Source organism: Diceros bicornis, chromosome 20, assembly GCF_020826845.1.
Source record: "Diceros bicornis minor isolate mBicDic1 chromosome 20, mDicBic1.mat.cur, whole genome shotgun sequence".
Taxonomy (NCBI): domain Eukaryota; kingdom Metazoa; phylum Chordata; class Mammalia; order Perissodactyla; family Rhinocerotidae; genus Diceros; species Diceros bicornis.
This window is the reverse complement of record NC_080759.1, coordinates 31,905,635-31,929,422: the sequence shown is the minus strand read 5'-3', so window position 1 is coordinate 31,929,422 and position 23,788 is coordinate 31,905,635. Positions and strand designations below refer to the sequence as shown.

At 37.0% G+C, this 23,788-nt stretch overlaps 1 protein-coding gene across 1 annotated transcript in view; it reads right to left on the bottom strand.

The window, feature by feature from the left end:
- NUP155 (nucleoporin 155) overlaps positions 1-22,360 on the bottom strand; it is a 60,820-nt gene extending 38,460 nt beyond the window's left edge. Inside the window, exons 1-12 of the mRNA XM_058564209.1 lie at positions 22,087-22,360; positions 18,948-19,085; positions 17,326-17,422; positions 13,346-13,416; positions 9,905-9,997; positions 8,895-9,061; positions 7,241-7,346; positions 6,304-6,377; positions 5,639-5,730; positions 3,578-3,675; positions 2,937-3,089; positions 2,545-2,645 (exon numbers count right to left, since the gene is read on the bottom strand). Coding sequence (XP_058420192.1) covers positions 2,545-2,645; positions 2,937-3,089; positions 3,578-3,675; positions 5,639-5,730; positions 6,304-6,377; positions 7,241-7,346; positions 8,895-9,061; positions 9,905-9,997; positions 13,346-13,416; positions 17,326-17,422; positions 18,948-19,085; positions 22,087-22,243 — 1,347 coding nt within the window. The 5' untranslated portion in view covers positions 22,244-22,360. The remainder of the gene's footprint in view (positions 1-2,544; positions 2,646-2,936; positions 3,090-3,577; positions 3,676-5,638; positions 5,731-6,303; positions 6,378-7,240; positions 7,347-8,894; positions 9,062-9,904; positions 9,998-13,345; positions 13,417-17,325; positions 17,423-18,947; positions 19,086-22,086) is intronic.
- Between the last annotated feature and the right edge of the window lie 1,428 nt (positions 22,361-23,788).

Here is a 23,788-nt window from a genome sequence, read left to right as displayed (position 1 = left end):
TAAACTATAAATAGCAATTTATAGCTTTATTAGAATTACAATTCTTTCAATAACCAAACACTAACTACCTTCTACCATCTTTCCAGGATAGACTGATCTATACTGCTGGGTTCGGTGCTTATATTTTGCTGACATGTAGATTTTTGTTCTCTTCTGAAGTTATATTTGCTTTCTTAAGCTAAGATACTCTTTTTTACTTTTTTTAAAAGTGTTTTAATCTTCTAAAATACGTTATTATAAAAAATTTCAAGCATCCAAAAATGTTGAAAGTACAGTAAATGTCCATATGCCCAATACCTAGATTCAACCATGGTCAGCATGTTGCCATATTTGTTTTCTCTCTTTCTATATACTTTTTCTTTTACTGAACCATTTGAAAGTAAGTTATGGACATCATATGTCCTTGCTAAATGACATATGCATCTCCTAAAAATAAGGATGTTCTCTTATATAACCATGATACTATTATAACATTCAAGAATATTAACAATTCTCTAACACAATCTAATGCCCAGCCAATATAGTATTTCCTCACTGTCCAAATGTCTTTTATAGCTGTGTTTGGGAGATTAGAATTTGATCAAAGTTCATGTACTTTATTTATATTTGGTGGTTGTTTTTTTAAAAAAACTCCCTATTTGTTTGAGAACAACTCAGGTATTATACAAATAAAATGATGATGTACAGTATTTGCTTTAAAAACAAAAACAAATAATAGTTAACATTTATTGAGTGCTTCTTACGTGCAGGTAGTGTTCTGAGTGCTTTACACATGTGAACTCATTTAATCTTTAAACAACCCCATAGAGATGGGTACTGTTAAAACTATTACACATGAGGAAATCAAGGGCCAGAGACATATTAAGTCCTTTGAGCCAAAGCTTTGAGGAAATGGAGCCAGAATTCAACCTTGCATCCCCTAACACTGTGCTCCCCTCAGGATAAGGTTTATATCTTACTGAGTTCTGAATCCTCACAGTCTATCACAGAATGAGGTACATAGTATGTGCTCAGTAAAGTTCAAAGAACAAGGGAAAGAATTTGAGAAAGGCGCTCCTTGCATCCATATCTACCTCCTGTCCCTACCCCAGCTGCTTATGCCATGTCAGAAACTTGGAAGAGGGCCGGCCCCGTGGTTTAGCGGTTAAGTGCTCGCACTCCGCTTTGGCGGCCCGGGTTCGGATCCCGGGCGTGCACCGATGCATTGCTTCTCCAGCCGTGCTGAGGCCGCGTCCCACATACAGCAACTAGAAGGATGTGCAACTATGACATACAACTATCTACCAGGGCTTTGGGGGAAAAAAAGGAGGAGGATTGGCAATAGATGTTAGCTCAGAGCCAGTCTTCTTTAGCAAAAAAAAGAGGAGGATGAGCATGGATGTTAGCTCAGGGCTGATCTTCCTCACAAAAAAAAAAAAAGAAAAGAAACCTGGAAGAGCCCAAACCACGCCCCCATGCCTGGGGGTTGGGTTCTTCCTCCTCTCATCTACACATATCTTTTGTCACTCCCCCTAATAAGAAGGGCTCAAGTTTGAGAACAACCAGGAAGCAGCCAGTGACAGCTAGAACTAAAATGCCTTTAAAGAGATGGCTCCAAATAGAGAGTCTCAGACATTCACCAAGCCCTATTGGGGCTTGGTTTATCTGGTTTGATCAGCATCCTCTGGAGGCGGCGGCATGAGCTATGCTAGGGCACCTAGGAGGACACACAGGGGTGGAGTAGGGACACTAACGGGAGGGAGCAGAGATGGCCTCCCCTCAGCCCTTCTTCGGCTGGGGGCCGGGATGAAACAAGAAAGATGAAACAAGATGGGGAAAATGTTGATAATTCTGTAATGTGGGGTTCAATTAACCATTCCCTTTATTTTTGTATGTGTTTCAAAATTTCTATAATTAAAAGGAAAAACTTTAAATATTTAGGTAGAACTACAAATTAAAGAGATCGTAAGAATAAAATTCTAAGTCATAACTATAATGGATGACCTCATAATTAAGCAACCAAAAATATAATAAAGTGGGACAAAGATCATTTCAGAAAAGATATATGCATTTTCAGATACATTATGAAAAACACCCTAAAAGGGTTCCAACGTTTTAAGATTTTGTGTGTGTGTGTGTGAGGAAGATCGGCCCTGAGCTAACACCTGCCAATCCTCTTTTTTGCTGAGGAAGACTGGCCCTGGGCTAACATCCATGCCCATCTTCCTCCACTTTATATGGGATGCCGCCACAGCATGGCTTGCCAAGCGGTGCGTCGGTGCGTGCCCGGGATCCCCAGGCTGCCACAGCGGCGGAGCACGCACTTAACCGCTTGCGCCACCGGGCCGGCCCCTCTTTAAGATATTTTTAATGATCACTATAATGACTTCCAATCTCACAGAGGAAAAATGAAGAATTAATAGAAGACACTTTTTAATATGATTTCTAATCATATAAGATTATTAGAAGCAAACAATAATAAATCAAAAGATAAAGTTTCTTACAATTTTGTTCTTCGTTTAAAATTATATAAAAAATTCTTTATAATTTCTCAAGATAACTTGCCTGGGTTTCCATCATTGGCTTTTGGAAAGGAAATGTATCATGGTTGACACACCACAAAATGTCATTATCTTCATTTTCTGAGGCTGCCATCAGTAGAATACCTAAAAGTTTAATACACAAAATCTTATTATGTAATGTCAAATAATACACATTCCCCAATAATCTTAATAATATTACTTAGTAACATTAATATATATAAATGTGTATATATATACACACAGCATTAATGTGAGGTATAATTTAACACAAAAAAAGAGTTTCTGGATAAAAAAACCAAAACTTTCTAAATTTTAATGGAAATTTCCCTGTTATCTTCAAATGCCTCAAAATACCTTCTAATTTTAATAATTTTAAGAACCTAAGCTTAACTCTGATAGTATTTCAGAACTTACCCTTACTATAAAGAGCTTTATGTACTTTTGAAGGCTTTTCCACCGTTGAAGATGCGGAGAATCCAGGAGGTAAGCGGACATGGACCAGCGTCAATGCATTAGGTCGTGCTAACGGCTGTCTGAATGGACAAGTGCTGAAATATAACCTTACACCTGATGATGAGATAAAATTATCCATCAGTAACAGAAAATAAAGATGTGAGGTACATGTGTTAATGAAGCAACTCCATAGAGAAATACAGAACTCTGCTGAAGCCATATATCACTTTCCTGACTGATCTTAAATCACCAGGTTACTACCAAGCTGAAGTGGATTTCTAAGACAATGTCACTTGGAATTGAGAGGTGAATCAACACATTTCAGTAGAAGGAACCTACAACTGTAAGACAAAGGAGCCTGCGTTCCAATTCAGGCTCTGTCACTGAACGTTAGCCACTTTACTTTTTGGGCCTGGTTTTACATCTATAAAATGAGCCAGAACCAAAGGACTCTTTTAATCTTCAAAATCCTTAATTTTATGAATTACTAATATGGCTTGATAACTGATACAGAAAAAAACATATTGCTAATGGTAAATTTCCAAATCTGAGGATTATCAAAAGTTACAACAGCAATAGCAGACATAAATAAAACAACATACCTGCATGTGTGACAGCTAATAATTGACAGTCCAGTGATTCGGAATTTTCAATCACTGCTATTTGAACAATTGGTTTAAAAACAGAACGATCTATGGTCCTAAAAGAAAGGAGAAAAACGAAAGTTTATTTTAAAACCACGTCTACTATATTATAAGGAACATATTCCACCGGCATTTTTACGTCTAAATATGCTAAAATAGTTTAAGACTAACTTCTTAAGAAAGTAATACAATAGCAGCAAGAATTGACGAAAACCCTTGAATTTGTGTTGTTTACATTAATATCGTTAAGAGGAACCCTTTTTTCAGATGATAAAAGAAGGCTAAATCCATTGGGTAAATGGTTAATGCGGAACAAGGTGTTCTCAGAGCATCAAAACATCATTGTAAAGATTACTACTAATTAAAAAGGGGAAAAAAATGAACCTTTATAATGCAGAGATCTGGTGAACACAACTTAACCAAGTGTTCATAGTGGGAAAACTGGTTTTATGTGCCTCCTGACGTACTGCTGTAAGAAGTTCACATCACCTATGTAATATTGGTTAAAAACAATATTACCCTGAACCCAACGATAAGGAAAAAAAGACAAATTCAGAAATTGGGATATTCTATAAATAACTTTCTTGCCCCTCTCTCCCAGATGTCAACATTTGAAAAAGAAAAGGCAGTAAGAGGTCTGTTCTATATTAAACGAGACTAACGACCAATGCAATTCATGAGCTCTGACTGAATCTGGAGAAAATGGAAAGAAAAACAGCTATAAGAAATTTTTGAGACTATTGAGTAATCTTAATATGGACCATATAATTATGAGATAATATTACAAAATTATTAATTTTTTAAGATGTGGTAATGATACTGTGGTATATGAGACTTAGGAGATGGAAGCTGAAGGATTTAAGGGTGAAAGGTATGATGTCTGCAAACTACTTTCCAATAGGTCAAAAGAAAGAGAGGGAGTAAATGAGGCAAAATGTTACCAATTGGTGAATTTAGATAAAGGATATATCAGTTTTTACCATGCTATTCCTTTTATTTTTCTGTGGATTTGAAAAAATTTCCAAAAAAAGTTGAGAAAGAAAAAGGAAACCCTTTCTTTTAGATTGTCTGCCTTGAGAATTTTTTTGTCACTGAAGAGCAAAGAAAACAGGTTAATTTTTCACTGGGATATCTGATTGCAGCGATGACTCAGGGACATAGACAACAGAAGCTGAAAATTTGTGGCCTTTGTTAAGCAAAAAAAATGTTTTTGCAGCTAAGTCACTTGTGACATATGCAAATAGCAGTGTATGGTGTCTGAAGACTTGCCTTCTAGGTTGGTTTCCAGGACTTATTTAGGAGTCAGATCTCAGGCACATCGTAACATCCCTTAGCTTCAGTTTTGTCATGAATACAGTAAGGATAATACAACTGAGAAATTCTGTGCACTTGTATCAATTATCAGACCACCTAAACTTGTACCATGTAGGCCTGTTACAAGAGTGGAGTAGTTATAAGAGGGGAAACTTTTGGGCCGGCCCCATGGCTTAGCGGTTAAGTGCATGCGCTCTGCTGCTGGCGGCCCGGGTTCGGATCCCTGGCGCGCACCAATGCACTGCTTCTCCGGCCATGCTGAGGCCACGTCCCACATACAGCAACTAGAAGGACGTGCAGCTATGACATACAACTATCTACTGGGGCTTTGGGGGAATAAAAAATACGTAAAATTAAAAAAAAAAAAAAAAAAAAAAGAGGGGAAACTTTTGAGACATGTAGCTTCCTAGTCACAACAACTGTAATGCCTGTACAGACCACCCAAAGCTTAATTAAGTTCCAAGGAAAAACACATGTCAAGTTGTACTTGACACTGTAAAACTAGTCTGTCTTATGTTTCAAACCATCCAACATAAGAATAAAATAAAAGGAAGTCTCTAGCAGCTCTGTTTCAAACATAACCTACAATGGCATCTTATCTTTTAGAAATATTTTGAGGGGGAAATAAGTTACTTTTAGTATATTGCACATAAATAGTATAATTATGCTTGCACATGAAATGTCCAGCAATGAAGTACATATTACCTAGCAATGTTTCCAGCAGCAGAGACAATAGAATTCTGTGACACTGAGGCAACTCTGCTCATTCCTTGTCCATCTTGGCCCAAATCATAAACCTGTGAATAAAAAATTACATCCACTTAAACATGATTATAAAATGTATACATTTTATAAAATAAACTTTAAGAATTTTTCATTAAATAAGCTTCCCCTTTTTAGGGATTCTTTAATTTTGGTATTTCATATAGGTATGAAAACATTCAGAGATTTGAAATTTCACAAAAAAGGGGCCCTAAGAAGTAGTTTGAGGGGCTGGCCGGGTGGCGCAAGCAGTTGGGGGCGCGCGCTCCGTGGCAGCGGCCCAGGGTTTGATGGTTCGGATCCCGGGCGTGCACCGACGCACTGCCTGGCAGGCCATACTGTGGCGGCGTCCCATATAAAGTGGAGGAAGATGGGCACGGATGTTAGCCCAGGGCCAGTCTTCCTCAGCAAAAAAAGAGGAGGATTGGCAGATGTTAGCACAGGGCTGATCTCCTCACAAAAAAAAAAAAAAAAAAAAAGATGTAGTTTGGGATGTTTTTTAAAAAAAGCACACAGTTCAAAGGAAAAGTCTAAGAGTGACTGAATCTTCTTCCTTAAAAACAGGGATGTTCTTCCCCCCTTAAATGGTAGAATAATATTAAATTTACCTGTATTACTCCTTTCTCAGATCGTGTATATAAAATATTTCTAGAATTATCAATTGCAATTTGAACAATAGGATCTAAAAGTAAGACAAACAAAAAAAAGAAAAAAATCCAAACATTAACAAATCAACCAGCAGACACTTACAAAAAATTAAAACTGCTGAATTAAAACTTTGCATTCAGGGGCTTTCCTCTTGCTTTGTAGATAAGTCCTAGGATATTTGCATAAGGACAAAGTCAAGAAGCATTTAAGTCAGACAACAAGTGAACAAAGCAGACATCAAATACTACGACTGGATTGAGAGCACCACAAATAAGTTATTCTGTCTTCTAAATGAATTTCAAGCTAAATCAAAAACAAGTTCTAAATCATTTCTTCACTCAACGAACATTTAACTAATGTTTGCTACCTGCTAGAAACACAAAATAAATTATACCCAGTCTAGTCCTTTAAGAAACTTCCAGTTTAATTTAGTAACTCATTGTATAAAGGGAAATAATTTAAAAATTCAATCATATTAACATTTTTTAGGTGTATTATTTATTTCACGGAAGCATTTTTAAATTATTTCACCTACCTAAATCTCTCAGTTTACTAAACACTCAGACATATTCATTTTATACTGGGAATTTGTTCTTGACCATGAAAAACATGTATTAGATGTCTGAATGTGTCTCTCTCTCTTTCTCTCACATACACACAAACGTTTTGGTTTAAGTATGTATGTACCACTGTTTTAGACCCATGTTACATGATGCTTTGGAATAAAACACATGCTATCCATATGTTTTATAATCTCCTCTTCCTTTAAGAGATCATATGAATATATAACAAATGCTATTTAATAAGACAAACTGTTTCGATTAAGAATGAGAATTTCTGATGTTAAGTCAACAATCTGTTAAAATTTTTTGTTTGCCAAATTTGTTTTCTACTTACCATCTTCTGAGAATGTGAATTGCAGCAATGAAGGAACAAGGAAAGAAAGTGAGCTCTTTGAGTGGTTTATTTTCCTACATCTTTGGCTAAACCAACCTGCTTCTGCCTTAAAAGAAAAAAATGAAAGAAAGAAGACTTGTAAATGTAGGCACCTCCAACGTAGTAATTATTGTATACCCATGTTTATAAAAATCCTCAAATCTTAGTAAAATACCAATAATTATAAATAAAGTGAGACATTCTATTCAAAAGTAAATACTGACTTTAGTCCTGTAATTAAAAACAGAAAATGTCTTTAGCTATAATCAAACCACTGCTCTCAATGAAATCAGCTATGTCTATTCCAGCAACTTCAGCGATGTTATGTCAGTGAACTCATATGTTAATTATGTAAAAACTCCTGTTTGAAGTAGTAAGGAAAATAAGCACAGTTTATAAGTGCCAAAAGTACATAAGATAGAGGTATTTTTATCATCTCACTACTGCTAAAAGGAATTTTATTAGCCACCACCATCATAAGCTACAGTCTACCTCTCAGTGATTGAGGTTTTGCCATACTTAAATCTGTAACAAAACCATTTTTTGTAATAAACAAAGCCAAGAGAAATTGGTAACGAAGAGATACAATGTAATATAAAAAAACCCAGCTGATCTGGGTTCTAACACTAGCTCTGTACTAATAAGCTGTGTAACTATGAGAATATTATTTTATCAGTTTCCTATCGTTTACCTTATGAAAAAGGCAACAATACAGTAGGTAAACAAACTGAGCAAAGGACCCAAAGAGGCATTTCACAGAAGAAAAAACACAAATGACCAATACATGAAAAGATGCACAACTCAACTAGTAATAAAAAACAATTTCCCTCCATCAGATTGGCCAAAATTAATGTCTGATAATATGAGTATTAGTGGCGGGGGGCGGGGGGGAGGGGCAGATATTCATAGATGCCTGCTAACGATCTAAAGCTCTGAGAGGGCAATATGAAAATATAAAATACAATTTTAAATACATATACTCTATAACCCAACTATTAGAATTCTAAGTCTCTACACTAAAACATTTCTACACATGTCTACAAGGAGGCCTCCAAAAGAATACTTATCATAGCACTATTTGAGAAAGGGAAAAATTGAGAACCTAGAAGTCCATCATCAAGAAAGGAATGGTTAAATAAACCATGTACATCCACTTTATGGACAAGCACGCAGCAATCACAAAACATAACATATATCTATCTACCAGATACTGACAAGGAGAGTCTTGTCTGTATTAAGACAAGTGAAAAGCCAATTATGAAACAAAACGTAAGCAATAACCCAAGCAAAAACATACATACACAAAAGTACACTACGTATTTGTATATGAGTATATACACACACACATAAATACATATGTAGAGATATTTATAGATATATTTAAGGATATTTATCAATGTATATATCATGTTCTACAAGGACATACACAGAACTGAAAATGGCTTTTACCTCTGGGGAGAAGACTGGGTTCTGTAGGCATGGAGGACTCTATGTTTGAATACTTTCCATAAGAATATATTAATGTGCTTATATAATCAGAAAATAAAAACAGAAACTTATCTATCCCTACTCTATCAAGAGGGAGGAAGAAAAATGTTCATAATGCCAGACCTACTTGGTATGCTACTTCATATAAACAGCCATCCTTTCCAGCCAAGAAAATCCTGCCATTATCCGTGGACGTTATTGTTAAAAGGTAAGTATTATCAGTGGGAAGAGAATATAAAGGATCTGGAAGCAACTGCATTCCACCACACATACTGTCATTAAGAACTCCAGAACCTATTTTTTTTAAAAGAAAGAATATGGGAATTAGTTTATCAGCATTTTTAAAGTTTAAAACAATCACTGCATTATCTTCACAATTGATATTCTTACTGAATCCTTGATGTACTCAAAAGCTTCTACAATATACATTTTTAAATTACTATAAAAAGTCTCATACAATTTGATAATTCAAGTTAAATAGAATCTACAGTAAGTTATATAACATATAAAATACATAATTATAATATATATAATATATATATCATAGTAGAACATCAAGCAAAAAACTAACTCAAATTATTAAATTTTGGAAAAAAGCCTAGGAACATGATAATAATCATTAACTTGAGTCACTGAAATTCAACATTATTTCACCCAAAATAGATTGTTAGAATGCAAAAAAAAAAACATTGAATGTGCTTGTAAGAAATTAATTGAGGACTTCTTACCTTAAGGGAAAGAAGAATGTATTATATTTTGGTGTTCCATATGTTAAAATGGCCATTGAAAACATTGGACACAAAGAAATTGAAGGTATTATTGAAAAACTCACCAGTGTCAATTATTTCTCTTCTGCTACCCTCTCTTTACTTTAGACATTTAAGAACTTCACTTTTAAACTGCATTTAATAAAATGGTAAATATATCCAAAATACTTTTTTGGTGGAATGATTAACCTGAAATATCTATCTATATCTGACAGTTAACCTGAAAGACCATATCTACAGGCAAATGTTATTTTCCTATGAGCAAAAAGCCTAGAGAGTTAACTTAGTGAAAAAACTTAGTTTTTAATAATAATATTAAATTGGCTAAGACATTTTTATTCTAAAAAACACAACGTACGGGTTTCTATACCTGTTTGTAAATTAGCATAGCTGAGTCCAAGAATCACTATATCCACAGGTGTCGCTAAAACCAGGAGGTGTCGAACATGAGGTTGAAAGATGCCTAAGATAAAGTAGACATGGGGTAGGGATTATTTCCCAAAAAAACACCCAGCATTTAGGCATTAATAGAATATGGGGTTTCACCATTAAAATAAACTATTGATGAAACAGTATATGAAAAGTCTGAACCCAATTTAGTTAATTTTGATGTTAAAATATTACTACCTATGATCATTTAAGTAAGTAAATGAGAAGAACCACCTTAGGAAATAAATACTTTAGTATTTAATGCCATTTAAAATCAGTGTTACATTACAAAATAGTTTTAGGTTTATTAAAATAGAAAGACTTCTGTTTGTAAACCCATGTTAATAGCAGCATTATTCACAAGACCTAAAAGGTGGAAGCAACCCAAGTGTCCATCCGTGGATAAATGGATAAACAAACTGTGGTATATACATATAACAGAATATTATTTAGCCTTAAAAAAAGAGGGAAATTCTGACACATGCTACAATCAAGATGAACCTTGAGGACATTATGCAAAGTGAAATAAGCCATTCACAAAAAGACAAATATTATATGATTCTACTTACATGAGGCACGTGGAGTAGTCAACTTCAAGGAGACAGAAATGAGTTTATATGCCAAATGAGTTTATATCAAAAACAGATAATTTACAGTTTCAGGGGGGGCATTAAACCAAGTAGAATTTTTTTTATGTTAATTCATGCTGAGGTACTGTTTAATTTTAAAAAGTGTGGGGTGGCATGAAATACTACGTGTAATTACCACTGTCATCATGTTATGACATCCAAAAGTAGTGTGTCTGTGATAGGAATAAAAGGAAACATGCCTTATGTTATGATTATGGACAGCTCTTTATATGTACACATTTGGCTTACTTAAGCATGTTAAATGTCACAGAAAACACAGCAAAGCTTGTATTATCACTTGGTTTTACTTTCATGTGATGAACATAAAGGGGCACAAAAGCCACAGTTTTGTACATCAAGGTTCAAGTAAATAATGCTGAAGGCACAGACTTCCGACCTTAATGACCTCAAAATACACTTGATATTTCATCGTAAGTTGATTTAAAAAGCTTGAACTTTGGGGGCCGGCCCACTGGCATAGCGGTTAAGCTCACACGCTCCGCTTTGGTGGCTCAGGGTTCACGGGTTCGGATCCTGGGCGTAGACCTACACATTGCTCATCAAGCCATGCTGAGGCGGTGTCCTACACAGAGCAAGTAAAAGGATATACAACTATGACATACAACTACCTACTGGGGCTTTGGGGAGGAAAAAAAAGGAAAAAAGGAGGAAGATTGGCAACAGATGTTAGCTCAGGGCAAATCTTCCTCAAAAAACAAAACAAAACAAAAAAAAGCTTGAACTTTATGAACACCTAGATTTTCCTTAAAAGAAGATAAACAAAGTAGTGCCTTGTCAAACGATGTCCTCTTCTCTGAAATCTCTCATAATTTAGTCAAGTATTTTGAAACACGAGATGGTAAAACTGGAAGCCATTTCCCTGCAGGATGCAACAGGTTCAAATAACTGACATTTCTCACTTTAACTCTCATTACTTATCAATAAAGTGCACATCTTATTAGCACCTTTTAGAAACTGCCATTGTTGTTTATGTCTCTGGAATGGTGAAAAGTCTTACTGCTCAATAATATTTTGAAAGAAAAAGTTTACCACTTGTGTACAAATATGAGCACTTATGATCCTTTACAAAACATCTGTTTTTGCTGCTTTGATGAAGAAACTCAACAGAACCCTAACTCACTGCATTCCACAAAGGCATGCTTCGGCACCAAAAACATGGCCAATGGCACCTTCAACTTCAAAGGCAACTTCAAAGATAGTATGAACTGGTGCCTTCTCAAGAGATTTTATCCATAAATAGGAAAATTTCAAGTTCTTCTCCTCTATTGAGAAGTTCACTGGCTTTCCAGAAACAGGTGACTAAACTTGAGGTAGGAGGTTTACTTTCTTGGAGAGACAAGGAAAGATCATTCTAAGAATGACTTGCAGGAAGGAGTTTATTCCAGATTGGACTCAGGTGGCAGCTCTATTGGGTCATACAGATGAGGTAAATTGTTTATCTCATAATCATAAAATCACTATAATGAATATTGCCCCAAAGCAACAAGCTCTTTCAGCAGTTACCTCCCTGGAAGATGAGATTGAAGCTGGACACTATGTGAATCTTTCAATACATGAGAAATGCTTTTTTGAACTTGAAAAGTGTGATTAAGCCTTGTCAATTTCTCTGTAGGCAAACCCTGCAAACGCTAAAAAACACTGAGGAATTCTTGTGTTTTATCCAATCATCAAATTGAAACATGGATTCATAATCTTCTTGCTTACATAGAAAGCATCAATAAAGCAGACTCTTGCCAAAAAGCTTAATTGATTTAGAAAAAAATGACTTTAACTTGAAGATGTCCCCTTGCAAAAGACAAAGTAAGAAAAGGACTTTGTCAGCTTTAACATATTTTTGAGTCAGAATTTTCAGTACTTGACAGCAAAGTTAAAAATGTTTAATTATCAAAGACCATATCATAATTTCAATTTTGCATGGAAATATTTGAGTAGAACAAAATTTTTCTATTTGTTTTAGATGGACAATTTATTACAACATGGACAGGAACAGCTGTTGACTTTCAAATGAAGAAATAAGACAGAGATACATACATCAGAGTAAAGACTGTTTTGAGATTCTATGTAAAGGAAATACATTTCCAATGCAATCACATAAACAGCCTATGAAACTGCATGTTTGTACTTATGTGAATTATTATAATTTCAAAACGGCTGTGACCTTAAAAAATTTTATTTAGGCCTGGCAGACAATGAGTTTTGTCTACTATTTCCCCTTGTAGGAAGGTGCATTCAAGGGATGTATATTAAATTTAAATCAATCAGTTCTACTTGTCAGTAGCTCTGATAAAAGATCTGGTGTTATGAAGTTGAAACTGTAAGTTAAATAATACTTGTGACTTCTCTAAAATTTATTCTGAACTTTGTTCTCACTTTCATGGGCTATCAGGACTGAAAAAACGCAGAGACAAAAATAGTTTTTACACTAAATTCAGTAATTGATGAAAAATGTATAATGTAAAAAAACTTCAGGTAAATCAAGAAAGAATAACAAAAAGCAAGATAAAATTCAAGAATTATAGTTTAACAACTTTAAAGGCAGACTCACGTATAGCATAAAGTGAGTAAACTGTTCAATATTCCTAATCACTTTATATATTTCTAATTAAAAGTAATTCAGAACAAAACTTCAATAGGAAATTCAACTTCTTAAAATGTGTTATCATTCAGTCCTAAAATATTTGGAGTCTGTGTAGATACAAACATAATTTAATCCTTTTATTTTTATCTCTTACCAGGTTTTGGTTTCACAAGCCCCACAGCAAGAATAGTCTCACTAAGTCCATCAAAATACGCAAGGTCTCCTCTGCCAACAGTTGAAGAAAAACATGTTATACATATAAAGAAAACAAAGTTTTATCCTATAATACTCTTTAAGACTACAGGATACAATGAAAAATAAACCAGCAAACAAAACTGTTTCAGTTCCAAGACACAGGCACACAGGCCTTCCTAAGGCTAAGCATGAACAAGGGAAATAGGGAGTGCTGCTCCCCATTCCAAATATCCTCCCCACCAGGTTGCAAGTCTCAAGTAACAGCAATCCACTGCTCGGGCAGGGACAAGAGTATAGAGTTGACCCTCTCAGAAGAACAGGTTCACAAGGAAAGCCCACGGCTGAGGGTGGAACAGGAACATTGAGAAAAACTCCCCACCAATCCAACCTGTTCCTTAAGTGCAAGGTAGTTCTAAAGGAATTTGAAACCTGTAATCCACTAAAGGTAACCATAGCAACAACAAAACCAAGCTCAGCTCAACTCTTGACTAGGAAGAAGTCAACTCTCCCCACAATACAAGCCTACAATCTAGGCCCTAGCAAAAGAAGAGACGTGCCATTTCTAAGGATAAATGACATCTACTGCAGTATCCACTGTCCTATACATGATGTCCACTTTCCACCGAAAAATATGAGACACAAAAAAGCAAAAAAAAAAATGGGGGGGGCAGTGCAGCCTGGTGGCACAGTGGTTAAGTTGGTGTGCTCCGGTTGGGCGGCCCAGAGTTTGCAGGTTCGGATCCTGGGCACAGACTTACGCACCGCTCATCAAGCCATGCTGTGGCAGCATCCCCCAGACAAAATACAGAGGAAGATGGGCACAGATGTTAGCTCAGGGCTAATTTTCCTCCGCAAAAAGAGAAGGATTGGCAATGGATGTTAGCTGAGGGTCAATCTTCCTCACCAAAATAAAAGAAAAAAAAAAAGCCCCACTGTCAGGAAACAAAACAATCAACAGAACCAGACTCAGCTATTAGTCAGATGTCTGAACTACCAGACAGGAAATTTAAAATAAATATAATCAATATAGTATAGGCTATAACGGAAAAAGTGGATAATATGCATAAATAGGTAAGGAATTTCAGCAGAGATATGAAAATTATAAGAAGCTAGTAAAAATATTAGAAATAAAAAGTACAGCACAGAGAAAGAATGTCTTATAAGAACTTTTCAGTAGATTTGACATAGCTAACAAAAGAATCAGTGAACCTGAAGTTAAGTCAATAGAAATTGTCCAAACTGAAACAAAAAGAGAAAAGAGTGGAGGAAAAAAAGCAGAACAGAGCATCCAGAATCTATTGGATAACACCAAACAGTCTAACAAAAGTGTAACTGAAATCTCAGAAGACAGAAAGAATGGGACAGAACAAATATTTGAAGATAGTGGCTGAAAAAAATCCCCAAAATAATGAAAGACATCAAAACCAAAGATTCAAGAAGCTCAGGGAACACCAAGCTGGATAAATACCAAGAAAAAACCCATATGATCCAGATTTTGAAGAAAACTTCTGCTTGTCCTGAAAAGGGCCATGCAAACAGAAAGAAAACATCTAAACGGCAACTTATGGTGGACCAGGTTTCCCACTTTCCCCACGTCGTGGAATCATACAGGCTCCTTTGATAACTGCACAGCCTCCAGAAACTAAGGCCAATGCCGGGAAAGTTGGCAGTTAGAGAACAATGCATTGAACAAGATTATGTTTCTATCATCCAGATTTTTTGTGTGTGTGTGTGAGGAAGATCAGCCCTGAACTAACATCCATGCCAATCCTCCTCTTTTTGCTGAGGAAGACTGGTCCTGGGCTAACATCTGTGCCCATCTTCCTCCACTTTATGTGGGATGCCGCCACAGCATGGCCTGACAAGTGGTGCATCGGTGCAGGTCGGGGATCCGAACCCAGGCCGCCAGCAGTGGAGCGCATGCACTTAACCACTTCGCCACGGGGCCGGCCCCTATCATCCAGATTTTTGAATTAGGATTTATAAATAGAAAGCCAATGGAATAACTGAAACTAAGCCCAAGGTTTTGCAGAATTGAATTGTGAACTAAGGATTTATACCAGTACTTGTGCCTGGATTTTTTTCAACAAGCAGATTGTTCAAATAATTTTTCTTTGAATGAGTTCTACTTTGAATGCACAGTAAGGATGTACTGTACATTCCATGTGGGCAGGGACTATGCTTCTATCATTCAATACTATTTCTAGCACTGTTTCTATCATGTATCAGATACATGATAAGTTCAATATATTTGTTAAATGAATGTGTATGTCAGATGTTAACGGAAATAGAAAAATTTTCATTAATGTCAAAACTTTTTTAAGGCAATTATTCTTACATTTATCCATTCTGTAATTTTTTTTGCATTACATTGGCATTGCATTTAGAGATCCACGCCTAAATGAAGAAGTTTTATTCTTTAGTATAAAAATGAACATGTTATGGTAAAATAACAAATGGGGGCAACGCTCAGGGTACCCAGAGAACAATCACACAATCATAACCTACTATTATGACTATATAACATTTCAACAATAAAAATAGCTACGAAAAGTTCTAACTAAAAAAAAAATCAGCAAACAAAAATGGTTTCATTTACACCAGAAGTTCTGTCAATTTTGATTCAGTGATACAGTGTATTCTGTGTATGTATGTGTGTGTGTTCCTAACAGGTGCATTAATTACTCAGGGGCAAGAGTAACATCGTAACTATATGAGCCTTCCTCTGGTTATCTCACACCTTGCCTAAAGATAATATGGTAGAGAACTGAATGTAAGCCAAAATTTATCTCCAAAAAGCCAAGAGGGAGATCACCAGATCAATAACCTTTATTTAGGCAAGAATGCCTTGCGGCTTCACTCAGACTGTAATATGTACATTTAATTTACACACAGGTCAAGCCCACAGAATAACGACAAAACTGTTAAGTCACTTCAGTCTCCCACTCCATAGAAATGCAAGGAAAACAGATGTTTAAAAAGGGCAAACTGGGCCAGCCCCGTGGCTTAGTGGTTAAGTGCGCACGCTCCGCTGCTGGTAGCCTGGGTTCGGATCCCGGGCACGCACTGACACACCGCTTGTCCGGCCATGCTGAGGCCGCGTCCCACATACAGCAACTAGAAGGATGTGCAGCTATGACATACAACTATCTACTGGGGCTTTGGGGGAAATAAATAAATAAATAAAATTAAAAAAAAAAAAAAAGGGCAAACTATCTCTCAAAGAATTTTGTTGTTAGTGCCGTCAGTCAATTCTGACTCCTAGTGGCCCTGTGTAGAGCACAGCAGAACCCTGCCAGGTCTTTTTGTGCCATCCTCTCACCTTCTGGTGCTATACTAGACAATGCTCCGCTGATATTCATAGGGTTTCATGGCCAATTGTTTTCGAAGTGGGTGGCCAGGTCTTTCTTCCTACTCTGTCTTAGTCTAGAAGTTGACCATGGGTATCCCTGTTAGTATCTGAAATACTGGTGGCATTCAGCATCACAGCCAACACACAGCCACCACAGTATGACAACCAACAGACGGGTGGTGTGGTTCCCCGTCCGGGAAATGAACCTGGGCCACAGCGGTGAGAGTGCTGAATCTTAACCACCAGACTTCCAGGGCTGGCCTCAAAGAATTACTGACAGACTATCTCTACTGCAGGATAAGAGCTTGGGAAATAGACCCCTCCTACTCAGAGTGGTACCTAGATCAGCAGCATCACCTAGGAGCTTGTTACAAATGCAGACTCTTAAGCCTCACTCAGAATTACTGTAACAGAATCTGCATTTTAATCCCATCCCCAGGTGATTGGTATGCATACTGAGAAGCACTGACCCAGATGTTAGATGAAGGAAAGATAAACCAGGCAGCTTCTAGTGAGTAGAACACTAGCCGCAATAAAGAAAATCTAAATTCTAATCATGCTCAAGCAAACCAGCCTTAAATACATACCCATCTTCATAGTTCCACATGAATATGTCACTGTCAATTGTGAGCCAAGCTCTGCTGATAGGAGGGAACACGCCCATCATGCAGTTACACTGCATATCTGAGGTAGCGTGGATGTAAGGTAGAAAGATTTCAATCCCATCTTCCTTAAACTTGTTTCAATAATTTCATTTTAAAATTTATGACTAAAAAATCATGACCTGTCCATTCTTTAATAGAAAGAGCAAATGAAATATCTTGATTTCCAATGAGTTTAATGAAAGCTGCATAGTATGACAGAAATACTTATAATTTCTAAACAAAGCTATCTGACCACTTAAAATGTGTTCTGAAGGACAAATGTAATATTACTACTAAGAACACAAAAAAAGAATATTGATTATGAGTAACACCATTGAACTTTGAGATGAAAAAAACTGTTTTACCAAAATAGTTATTCAAATTGTGTAAGACCAAGAGTGCTAAAAAACACAAGGTATGCTAAAGTCATAGCTAGGTAATAATTGCAAGCCTCTTATATATAGTGCAATTGAAAAATAGACAAAGAATTATGTTATATAAGACAACAAAACAATCCTGAAAAAAAATAATTTCCTAACTAAAGGAAACGTCTCTGGTAGAGTATAGTATTATCAGAGGATTAAAGAATAAGAAACTAAGCAACCGTAGAGTATAGGATAAGGTGCATTACATATTTAATAACACTATCTTACAAAGTCTCAGAGAAAACACTGAAAATTTTAAGGAAAATATCTATTAGATTTTACTAGTTTTTCTATTTATTTTATAAGCATTTTTCCTAATTTTCCATTTCCTTTCTTTTTCTAAATCACACTGTATTGAAATATGAAACTCTTCTAGATTAATAGTTTTAAAAGTTTCATTAAATTTTTATATAGCACCTTGATGTCTTTATTATGAGCTATAGAGTGATGTAAAAGCTTCCTAGCAAACAACTATAAATCTAGTGCTTTTATAGGGTTTGCCACACTTTAAGAAAATCAAATAAAATCTTTATTTTTAGAGGGTAAGAAAACTCCTCTAGCTCCTCAGACTATGAAGATGCCATTAGTATCTCAGTTTCTTATACCTTTGGATACAGATTCTTATTGTACTCCTTAGAAACGTGATCACTTATAAACTTCAATTCTAAGTGTAAAAACATACCAAAACATTTTTTAGGGAAAAAATAACCACCTGGCAGTTCTTGTTTGTTTTTAAACATTTTTAGAGTCACATCTGTTTTAAAATGTTAAAATATGGGAAAAAATAAAAAAGAAAATCATGGGTCTTTGAAGTGAAAAAGTGTGGTAGTAAAAGCTTCCTCATATAGCACTTACTTGCAAAGTAACTTTGCAATGTATCATTCAAAAATTCCGAGTTCCTTGTAAATGATTCACTCTCCTCAATGTCCCAAAATAATTAAAATGTGACTCAATTTCCAACACTCAATCTTCTATGAAATTTTCCAGGCACATGGCAAACTAACCACATACTTAAATGCATTTTAAATAAAACCTTTAAATAAACTTACATACAACACACTAATTAAACACAAAACAAAAATTATAATAATGAGAATATCAATTTAAAAATTTTTTGTTAAATACAAAATAATAGGATACGTCCAAACTGTTCAACAAGTTCAGGTGGGAGAGGAACTCTTCGGATGGAACTGATCTCTGGAAGGTTGGGTACTGACAACAAACCAGGTCCTTGTAGAGGATAATCCATATCTGACATGCCAGAAACAGTGGGATTATCTACAAAAAAATAAAATGAAGCATTTATTTAAAATAATAATGTATTGGGCATCAACTGGGCATATAGAAACATTATAAGCTACAAAAAATTGTGCATTTGGTGGTTCTAAAGGTATAGAGAGAATAAAGTAGTTCTGACCTGACACAAAGGCCTGAGAAATTCCAGTGTTACGGTGGGGGCAATTTCTGGTTTCAGTACTGAACAGAATTATCTTTCACAAAGACTTACTCCATAAGAAAGGAAATGTTTAGTTCACTAATTTAGTGTTTTTCTATGAATTTTCTAATCTGAAATGGGAAAATATTTATAAAACTGCTGTGATTCTCAGATAAAACAATTGTGGACAAAGAAAATATTGATTGGGGGAAAAATAGCTATTTCTTTTCCCACTTAAATATTTATAGATTAAAACAATCCATGCCCTTTTCCATTAGATTTCCCTCACAACCAGTAAAATAAATACAAATAATACCACATAGCAATATTTTATTGGGGAGAAAAACCACAGACTGCTCTATAAAGCATTCTCATTTGGCAACCTTTCTTTTGCTCTAAAACCCAGACACTAAGGGCTGGTTTATTCAGCCTGTCTTTCCTAGTCCTGAACAAGGTGTTCTTTAGATCTGACCGATGACCTATTTATTCCAGGCACCTTTCAGGTTCTCTAAAGTACAAAGATGTTGGGGAAAACCAACATGAGGCAATTTTTTTTTTTTTGTAGGAGAGATCAGCCCTGAGCTAACATCCGATGCCAATCCTCCTCTCTTTGCCGAGGAAGATTGGCCCTGGGCTAACATCCATGCCCATCTTCCTCTACTTTATATGGGACACCGCCGCAGCATGGCTTGACAAGCAGTGCGATGGTGTGCGCCGGGAATAAGAACCTGCGAATCCCGGGCCGCCATAGCGGAGCACCCGCACTTAACCACTGTGCCACCGGGCCGGCCCCACATGAAGCAATTTTTAAATGTATTATGGAAATTTAAAAAATATATACAACTAGAGAGAAAAATGCAATCAATCCCTAGGTCCTGATTACCGAGCTTCAACAATTACCAATAACATGCCCAATCATGTTTCATTTACAGACAGTCCAACTTACAATGGTTCAACTCAGGATTTTTCTACTTTATGATGGTGCAAAAGTGATACGCATTTAGTAGAAACTGTATTTCAAATTTTGAATTTTGATCTTTTCCCTGGCTAACGATACGCAGTATGATACTCTCTCATGATGCTGGGCAGTGGCGGCGAGCTGCAGCTCCCAGTTAGCCAAGCAATCACGAGCGTAAACAATCCATACCCTTACAACCCACTCTGTGCCCATAAAACATTGTTTTTCACTTTCAGTACAGTTTAAATAAGTTACATGAGATATTCAACACTTTATTATTAAATAGGCTTTGTGTTAGATGATTTTGCCCAACTGTAGGCTAATCTAAGTGTTCTGAGCACGTTTAAGGTAGGCTAGGCTAAGCTATGATGTTCGGTAGGTTAGGTGCATAAAATACATTTTTGACTTATGGTATTTTCAACTTATGATGGGTTTATCGGGACATAACCCCATCATAAGTCAAGGAAGATCTGCATATCACGATCCACCCCTTCCCCAATGAATTTTTTTTGAAGCAAATCCCAGACATCCCATGTAATCTCAAAACATAAGTTTAATAGAACATTGCATGTGTTAAATGGCAGTGGAAACAAAAAGGATGGAACTAACAACTGGCGAGGATGTGAACGGTTAAGAAAGCCTTCACAAAGAAATTGACGTTAAGAGAGTCTGGAAGAACTGTCTGTCAAGCAAAGAAGAACATTCCAAAAATGAAGAAGAGTACATGTAAAATAAAATCCTGAAGAGGCTTCTTATGGAAAACATGTTAAATTTAGTGAGGCTGGAACAAGGAGGTTGAGAATAGGATGGAAGAGGGAGAGATTAGGTTGAAGAGGCAAGTGTGTGTTAAGGTGGACAGGGAGAATTGGGGTCAGATATGATGAGAGGACCAGAATGTATGGACTGATTTGATTTTATATCTTGCTTTCAAACCTAAGGAGGTCAAAGTGAGTAATGCTGTCCAAGATAAGAGTTGCTAATAAGCCACTCAGTTCTCATAAGACAAGCCCACCGGTAAGTAGCTGTCAGGAACAAATACTATCTCTGTTTTGTTTCTATCTTTTCTGATTACAAGTTTACTCAATTAATGATTTTGATAAATCGTCAGAAGTGTCTTTTAGGTTTACATTGCAGATTATCCCGGTTATTTTATCTTGGTTCTTGCTTACTAAAAATCTTGTCTCTATCTTACTTACACTTCCTCTGCTTTTCTCCAATTTCCATCCACCAAAGGGGTCACTTTTTTCTAGCAACTTATGTAATTCTATGTGCCTTGAGGAGCCTGGCCATAATTTAAACCTGTTAAACAAAATATTTTCCAGTCACCTCTCTTTTGTTGGCACATACTCTGCTTACCCTTCCTGTCCATTATTAATGCTGATTTCCCTGTTCTCTTCCTTTATTCCACTGGTAGTTCTTAACACTTTCCAGCAGCTCATATCACACTAACTCTACACATAATAAAGCATATCCTTGAAATGACACGGTAAATTTCCAAATTCACTTCGTTTTCTCTTCCTTTTTACTCTAATATTAATATGAAGAATTAACAATGATGAGCCTTGGATCAGGTGATCCTCCTCATCTGGCCTTAGCGATAAACACTGGGAGGCAGTGAGAAGCTCACTAAGGTTGGGGTCTTTCCTCGGCTTCAAATGGGGGCTTGCCCTTCACTCCTACTCTCTCAAGGATCTGCAATGAAGAAAGTGAGGACAGGGAAAAAATGCAAAATAGCATCTTTTCGATCTTCAAAATGCAGCGAACGGCACCCTAAATCTCAAGATGTCTTCGCCTGGTCCACCCTGGGGATATGGACCTAATTAGGGAGTCAGGCAAGAGTTTTTTCGGCTGAGAAAGCAGTCACTAAATAGGTACCGATCACTTACTTGGGGCAGACACCATGAGCAGCTCGGAAAGGTCCGGGTACATGCGGTCTTCTTGCAACTGACGGTCGATGAGCCGGCCCGCATTTTCCAGAGCTTCCTGCAGGGCTGCGGCCGACGTGGAGGCCGGCATCGCTGAGCCCAGCAAAGAAGACGGCATCTCGAAAATCCGAGACACTAGAGTCCAGAAAAAGTCAAACACCAAGGAGAAACGAGAGAAAACCCAAGACACTAGCTCAAACCAGCAGCTCAGGTCGCGCGCGCCAAACAAGCGCCTCGGCGCCTGTGCGTGACGCACTTCCGGTTCATCAGGTGGGGAATTTGAAGATGCCGTTTTGGAGGGGGGAAGAGGAAGCCGTTGAGGGGGCTGGACGTTAGGGGTGGAGCGAGTGGGCTGGAGGCTGTTTCGAAGGGTCTTGCTGGGTTTTTAGGGGTAGGGGAGGGGGAAATCGGAGGAGGTTGTCTAGGGAAGGGAGGAAGGAAGGGGAAGAGGGAAGGAGCAGGGAGGGAGAGGACAGGACGGGGTCGGGAGGGGGTGGGGAGGAGGGAGGAGGAAGGGACCGGGTAAGAGGGAGCCCGCTAGTGCGGGTACAGCATAGGCTGCTCCGGTTCCGGTGGGTTTAGCGCGCGCTGGATCTTGGTGCCGCGAGCTTTGCAGGTCCGAATCTCGGAACTGCAGCTAAGAGTATGCGCGCCAATTTCGTTGGAGCTCCAAATAACTTCTCTTTTGAAAGTAGTTGAGTTGGTAGCTTGTTGTCAGAAACAGTTTACATATGAACCAGAATTTCACTACCGTTCTTATGGGCTTCAGTGTAAATTAAAATTCATCAGTCTTTTCTATTTGTGTATCGCTACCGGTTGTCTTTGTGGCCCGTTACCGTGAAGAATTACGTGTTTAGGGAATCATTCGCTGCGTGCGGGGGGCTGCTGCCTTCCTTTATTTCCCGTTACAGAGAGGAAGCAGACGTTTCTAATTCATCTTTTCATCCCCAGAACATAATAAAGGGATTGGTATAAAGTAGGCCACCCAACGATCACCCAGTCCTTCTACAGAAAATGAATTCTTAATTTGTGCCAGGCACTGTCCCTGGTGCTGGGAATACAAAACTGACAAAACATTCCTGTCCTCACGGTGCTTCGTGCAGGGACACACAAGCAAAGCAATAAAGTGCCTCACCATAATTTTCTATGGGGTATGTATTAACTGCTGTAGAAGGATAAGAGAAATGAGAAAGGACAGGCAAGATAAGGCTTTCATACAGAAGACAATCTGAGTGGTTAAATCAAAGCACTCTTCTTCAAAAGGCAATCCTTATTTAGAATTATTAGAATTAGTCCTTATTTAGAATCTCACCTAAGTAAGCTTCATCCAGTTATATTCTTCATAGTTTAGCAAGTCTATAACTGAATACTGTAAATTGGTCTTTTGTACTTGAATTAATTTTTACTCCCTTAAATAAGGAAGGGGTTAACTAAATTTCTGAATATTGAAAGTTCTGTAACATTACAGATCTATACGTATAATTTAAGACCTCATAGCAAATATACCTGAAAATTATGTTTGTATTGTTGGTGGATAAATAGGCAGATGAGTCTCCAGCTGTCAATTTTCTTTTATTTGGTAGATCACAGGTTGAAAACTTATGGTCTGGTACAGTGTTAAGTTTGTTTTTAATTTGAGACAAAATGTACAATTGAGAGTTTT